Here is a 6710-nt window from a genome sequence, read left to right as displayed (position 1 = left end):
AACTCACGAAATTTTCTGATGACGGGAAGGGCCCATCAGCTGGCTTGAGAAAATATTCTATGCCTGAAGTTTATTATTCAACGCGAAGGCAAGATAAGTTGCCTATCTTTCTCGCTGAATAGGCAGTTTTAGCATATCGTTACCGTGTTTACGTTACCGTTTACCGTGTTTGCGGGAGTCAACTGCGCAGCGCGAGAGTTACCGCGAACGGTAACTTACCGGCACAGGCTTCACCTTCGCCAGCGGCTTCCGGTAACACGGTAAACGGTAACGCAAACACGGTAACGATGAGCTAAAACTGCCTAATGATAAATAATAAACGTTGAACGGTCAATATTTCCTTCGGCGTGTTTAGTGGCAGTGCTTGTGCGTAAAGCCAGTGCGTAAATACAGTGTACAGAAATCACCGTAGGCCGATGGCCACCGGACATTGGTTGTAGCGGAGGTGCCATAAAATTAGTTGGACGCTGGCAAGTAGTCCCTTCGACGCGTATACATTCGCAAAGCCGTCCTCACAATTCTATTACTCATACTACTCCTATATACAGCGGGGTTTTATGGACATTCATTGGCGAACCCGAATGGGAACGTGAAGCGACGTGAACTGTGCAGTCGTGAAGATGAACCACTAGTCATAGCTCATAAACTTTTGCGGCAATTTTACCCGATTTAAAGTAATTTTTTTTTGCTTTTAAAAAAAGGGAGAAAAAGTTGTGAAAAGATTCCGGAGCAGTACTTTTCTTGTAGAGGAATTGTTATTCGTCAAGCGTGCGGGATGAATAATTTGTCCATTTTTAAGTACAATCCTGACTACTAAAATATTGCCACTAACAGTTCCTGTTCCACTTAAAGCTCCTTAAGTTACGGCGAACCGCGCTAACATTGCTGCATCAATGAGAGAATTACGGTTACTAAAAACTCGCCTGTTTTTCAAGGCGGCAATAGTAAACCCTATATCACCTAAACAATTTGTCAATTTTAAGAGGGCCGGGACGCCCGCATTTTCTACTCTCTTTTTTTTGCCCGCATACTTCTCTTGGCGGAGAATTGCCTGTTGCAGATGGAAATTGGCGGCTTATACACTCGGAAACAGCGCCTGGGATATGGGTCGTCGTGCAGTGGGTTCCGCAGTAAATTAAGACAGATGGGATCTTTATACCCTTAAATTTTATGGACAGGAAAAAGATGGTGCAGTAAGTCTGCTAAAAAATGCAGCCATTGGGTTATCAATAGAGTACGGGAAAGTATCCATCATGAACGTAGCTGACGCATGAGGGAGATTCATAAATGTCCTAAGCATGTTTCTGGTGCCACGCGGCCGATGGAGCCGCGAAAACGCGACGACAAACAAGCCGTTAACCAATCTCGAGTCATTACATTGCGAAGTTTTGTCAACGCTCGTAGGGTGTATGGCGTAAAATAAAAAAAGAAGCGCTACCTTTTATTTTGTCTCTATACTGGAAATATTGAGTGCCCTCGCACTGGTGGAAAAACCCCTCAATCCTCCAGACATGTGCGTATGCGACTGCAGCACGCCTGGGTGTTTTCGAGAGCACCACGCTAGGATAGCCCGAACGGAAGGAAGGGCCGAGCCCGTGGGTCTCCGGCGCTAACTTGGTGGGCTTGACATTCAGAAAAAGAAACTGAGCAGATTTCCGCGTTCCTGCTCGAGTTAACCTCTGCACGGGCACCGCACTCGAAGCAGAGAATTGCGAAACACTTGCTGCAAAATGCCTGTCAAAATTCGATTTGGTACTTTGGCGCACACTCCACGTAGAGACCAGCGACTAGCAGCCCATCATGGCCGAGGCATTGTGCAAGCTCAAATTCTGGGAGAGTGGCGTGTGGAACAGCCCTTCGATGACCTCGGCGAGACCTTGCCCGTGGAGAAAGCCCTACAGGACCGCAGAGTGCTGACGCACTTCGTCTGTAGCCCTATCGGCCTATCTGTATGCTGTCCAAGAGCGATAACGACCTGGACGCGCGTAGGATAAGGCCGTCTCGGCGTGGGCTGACCTTATCGCGTGGCCTGTCAGCCGTTCTACTAAGATGAGACTGCGGGTGGACTTCTGCGAGAAGGGAGAGCAAACAGAAGATACCAGCGCACTACGGGGCTCTGCGGGGACTGTCTCAATAAGTGCGAACGCCCGATTACGGCCATCATCGGGTCGTAAAAGAGAAAGGCGCGACGAGTGTCGAATGCCGGGAAGCGAAGCACGCGGTGCGCACAGAGTGAAACCCATCCGGAGATAAAATTTCGCCAAAATGCTCAAGCCTGCCTGACTGAACGCCTTTGGGTGCGCTGATATTTTACGCCAAAGCGTTACTTGGCTAGATTGGCGAAACCGTGCAGCCCGCTGTCACCCACTGAAGGCGCAGCCGGCTGGCGTCCATGAAACGCGAAACCGGCTGGCGTCCGCAAAATCGCGCACAAAACAGCTAATCCACGCCGCAAACAAACAGCGGCAGCGCATCCTTCTCAGTTCCACCTGGCTAACTCAGGCTACCTCCTTTCCTGGCCAGCTCCTTCTGGTAGCCAACATCAAGAAGGATCTGGGTCTCTACATATCAGAAGACAGCCTGGACCAGGACTGTCCGGACCACTACCATGTGATTCCGAATTAAGTTTACCCTCTCTTTCTCTCGTCGGGTGTGGCTGCGACGCGTGTCATAACAGGGAAACTCTCAACGCGCTGTTCCATAGTGCGCATCAGAAAAAATAAAAGGCGAAAGCGCGTGCATTCAAAATTTTGCCCGTAGTCTCAGTTGGCCTTCCCGTTCTGTGGAGGCAGTGTTGCAAAGGCCCGAATAGTGATTTAGCAATAGGCAATATGCGAAATTGCTTTGGGCTCTGGCAACACGGTGCGCTTTGACCCCGCCGCCATTTTTATGTGGGCGAGCGGCCGACGGAAACGCGTTCGCTAATACGGCCGTACGACTGGTTCACGCCCGCTTCAGTGCTCTTAGATATTGTGATGGCGACAGCGAGACGTTTCCCAGTGTCCGAACATGTGCTGTGGGCGAACTGTCTAGAAAACTTGTCGCATATATCGGACGTCACGGTAGCGGACCTAATCAACCAGGCGCCGACGTCGTCCAAGCAGCAAAGCATGTCTTATGCCTTCGCCGTGGAGGCGTATACCCTGCCGTCTTCGGTTTTGACCAACGCCTGTGACACGAGGTACGTAAGTGACGTATTGTTATGTAACCTTCTGAAAGCATGCAGTGCTTTTCCTTTTGAAGCAACGCACAAATAGTGCCGCCGATGCCAACGTCGTGCGGGCGTTCTCAGCGAGGTCGGTCATGTCAGTGCGTGTTTCTTTCACTACGCGCGCTCACGTGCTTGGATAACTTTGGCGTTTATGTTTAGCACGTCCGATCAGCAGGAATAGTCTCGCAGGAACTTCGCAGCTGTTCTGGTGGTGCAGTGTGCATGCCTCGAAGGACATCGCTCGTACTATGAAAATATTTTTTTTTTGCGTAAACATATTTCGCGTCGGCACGTATGCATTACTGGTCTAATATTAATGTGTTGCCTTTACGAGTGAGCATGCTGTTTTGTATAAAACATGACGTACGCTAGTGTGTTCACTAAACATTTAGACTAAACGGATCTATACAAGGATAACTAGAAAGAACGGCACTGATCAGATGGCTGCAAGTGCCACCTAAGTTAACAGTGGGACTTTTTAAAAACCTGATTCATGCGGCGCATGTTGGTTTAGAGATTTTTCAGCAGCATTGGCATATGGTTTTCCGAGCTTTTAACTCATCAATAAAAAGCAGTGTGTTTGATGTTACACTAGAGGTTGTTTACATCGAATCACTTCATGCAGGTTTTGTATTATTGCACTGAAACGTCAGCTGCTCAAGGGTTTTTCCTGAATGACATAGTCAGTACTTTGTTGCCTTGTATAAAGCTGTCGTGGCACTGTAGCTGCACCTTGTTTTATTCGTACTTGTGACATGGCACTTGGTAAAAAGATGAGAAGCTTGACTGTGCGCAGCTCACAAAGTTCTTTTTTTTTGTTGTTGTTGCTCTTACAGTCTTGGCATTGTCTATGCACGTGCCACGTGCTACCGAAGCGAGAAAAAGAGTGGCCAGCCGTACAAAGTCAGCCTGGCTTTGAAGAGCGACAGTGGAGCAGTGGCAGACTCTACGTGTCAGTGCCCCGCTGGGGCTGGTGGTGCGTGCCGCCACATTCTTGCGGCTCTGCGCCACCTTGTTCTGCTGAAGCAGAAGGGCTTCAAAGAGGCACCACCAGAGCTCTCATTCACCCAGGTGCAGTTGCAGTTGAGGCGCCCCCGACGACAAGGCATCAGGCCCATGGCCGTGCAGAATCGGAGTTCGCCTGAGGGGGGCATGGACATGCCAATGCCCGTGTGACTTTTTGATGCCCGGGCTGAACAGAACCACCCCCGTGTACACTTCAGCGGTCGCCAACGAACTTTGGCGGTCGCTAAACCAGTTTTTCGGTGACGCAGAAGCTCCTGCCACCGGTTCCCGGCTCGGACACACTGCCACAACCATAGCCCGTCACGACCGAAGCCAGTGATAAAACGACAAAACGTTTACCTCTTTATTTTTTTTTCACAGCAGCCTTAGATTGGCATCAAAATGTGAAATAAACGGGTTCAACAACAAAAGGAGCAGCAACAACTTGACGCGATTCATAGCCTGGTAGAGGACCTCCAGAGCCTTGGGACCTTCGACTTTGCTGCCGTTCTCCTTGCCGCTGGGGGGCCGTCAGTGGACACGAAGCTTGGGCCTGCGCCTGCTGGATCTGCACTGTCGTGCCAGCAGGCAAAACTCCCTGAAGATCCCCAGATCCCCCTACGTGGACGTGAAGATCCCCTTACGTGGACGTCGCTCAGCATTTCAAAGAGGCAGCCACCAAGACACCAGACCATTGCATCTTTTGGAAAGCGGTGGAAGGATACCTACAAGATATAAGCAAACGAACATTCAGTGCGACGTCATGAACTAGGTTTGTCTTAGCTGTTTGGTTGTTCAGTTTAGTTTACAACCATAGGCACTATCACAAATTTATCTCACAAAGAATAGAGGTCGCACTAATGTGTGCATTGCAAGACTAATGAAGCACTACAATATGGCTTATAATACCTGGAGGTTCCAGTTTGCGGCTACCACGAAACTTGTAATGTAACCCCCCCCCACCCCAACACACACACATTTTTTTTTCTGGGCACACTCCCCTTTTCTAGCAGTCTTTCCCGGATATGGCTCTTCACAGCAAGCCTTAAGAGGCATTAATCACTTGTGGGCACTCTGGGACATTTAAATCAGTATATGTTTAATCTCCAGGTAGCTTCAAACGTTCCTAGGAGCTGCGAGCCTGAGGCAGACAAAAGGCAGAATCCCGTACAACCAAGTACTGGCTGCCTCCACAGCTGTATGTTTGATAATGAAACATGAAACAAATACAGGTGAAGTGAGTTGCAACACAACAAAACAGCTGCAACACAACTGAACCGAAGATACTAAAATGCAGAGGATGAATCCCGTCCCACGAATAAATGGGACTGCCGAGCTTTGAACTCTGTCATAAGCAGGAGTTATGCATTTACAGAATTTCCACTGGGAACTGCTACATCATGCATAACGTCATCTAGTCAAGCCCTGGCTATACTACATGGTGCCAGTTTTCCAAACCTCCGGCAGCGCACACTGCTATCTGGGACTTCCCGATTTTATTTCGTTGGTAAAGTAAAGTAAAATCAGTGAGTGAGCACCGAATGGAAAAGTTGCGTCCGCGCACGTTGGGGGAAATGAAGTTAAGCGCCTGAGCAGACACTTTCCTGTTCGCGAGGGGGCATAGCCCTCCTCCTCCGAATGATCCGTTTTATTGCTGCGCGGTGAGCATGCCTCGATCGTTATTGCGGACACAACGGAGCTTGAACGCGGACAAGCGGACGAGCTGCCTTTCTAGGAAGCGTGTACGACATGTTACTCGGAGTAGCGGAAGCTCTCCACGTCGCTGTGCGGAATCACCTTCAAAACTACCATGTCTACGTCGTCTACCTACATGGTGTAATTTCGTTACAAAACAGCCCCGTCCGAGCTATTCAGTTTTGTCACACTAGTTGCCCCAACAGCAGCGGCGGACTCTCCACTCGACTGCGGGGAATCACTGTCGTGGAGAGGCCCGACGTAGTGAAAACACCTAGCCGCAAAGCTGACAAACCTATAAAAAAACACAGCCTGTCTGCGTAACACCGAAAATAGTTATTCCCGCTTTCCTCACGTGCGGCCGGTGCACCGCGGAGATTCATGCAACCCAGAATGCGCCCATAAAGCTTCTGCACGCTATACCCTGTTTTGCGTTTAAATGATCGCTACGAAAACGTATTTCATGCCACATACCTTTCTCCCATCGTTGTCTGTGACTCCGAGCTGCTTGCACAGCGGTACACAGCAGTGTACTGGCATTTCGCCAGCAAAAAGCTGTCGGTGACAGTCGGAGCGCGTACGCTCACATGCGGGACGCCCGCGCGTAGTGGTCGCGTCGTCGCGTATCGCGAGCATCAAAATGGCGGATAGGGTACCTGACCTGCTGCGTTCACCAGGTGGCGCTGTCAATTTCGCATATTGCCTATTGAGTAGCAGCAGTGAGCCGATGTCGGGGTTGAAGGCTCATCAACATCGGTAGAGCACTCGTCAAGTGAACTAAGCCAAATGAAGCGCTTTC

General features: G+C 49.8%; 1 protein-coding gene across 1 annotated transcript; it reads left to right on the top strand.

The window, feature by feature from the left end:
• The first annotated feature begins 2184 nt into the window (after positions 1 to 2184).
• LOC144170281 (uncharacterized) lies at positions 2185 to 4661 on the top strand. The gene is made up of 2 exons (XM_077699977.1): positions 2185 to 3181; positions 4048 to 4661. Exons 1-2 carry the CDS (start codon positions 2976 to 2978, stop codon positions 4385 to 4387), a joined length of 546 nt encoding a protein of 181 aa, XP_077556103.1. The 5' UTR covers positions 2185 to 2975; the 3' UTR covers positions 4388 to 4661.
• Positions 4662 to 6710: the final 2049 nt, after the last annotated feature.

Source organism: Haemaphysalis longicornis, unplaced genomic scaffold (assembly GCF_048455015.1).
Source record: "Haemaphysalis longicornis isolate Haplotype H1 unplaced genomic scaffold, Haemaphysalis longicornis Haplotype H1 scaffold_1, whole genome shotgun sequence".
Lineage (NCBI taxonomy): Eukaryota > Metazoa > Arthropoda > Arachnida > Ixodida > Ixodidae > Haemaphysalis > Haemaphysalis longicornis.
This window is presented reverse-complemented; position numbering and strand designations above follow the sequence as displayed.

What these genes read in the sequence shown, in the direction of transcription:
- LOC144170281 (XM_077699977.1), top strand. Translation starts at nt 2,976, where the DNA reads ATGGCGACAGCGAGACGTTTCCCAGTGTCCGAACATGTGCTGTGGGCG. An exon ending in ACCAACGCCTGTGACACGAG is followed by an intron (nt 3,182 to 4,047) that starts GTACGTAAGTGA and finishes TTGCTCTTACAG; the next exon opens with TCTTGGCATTGTCTATGCAC.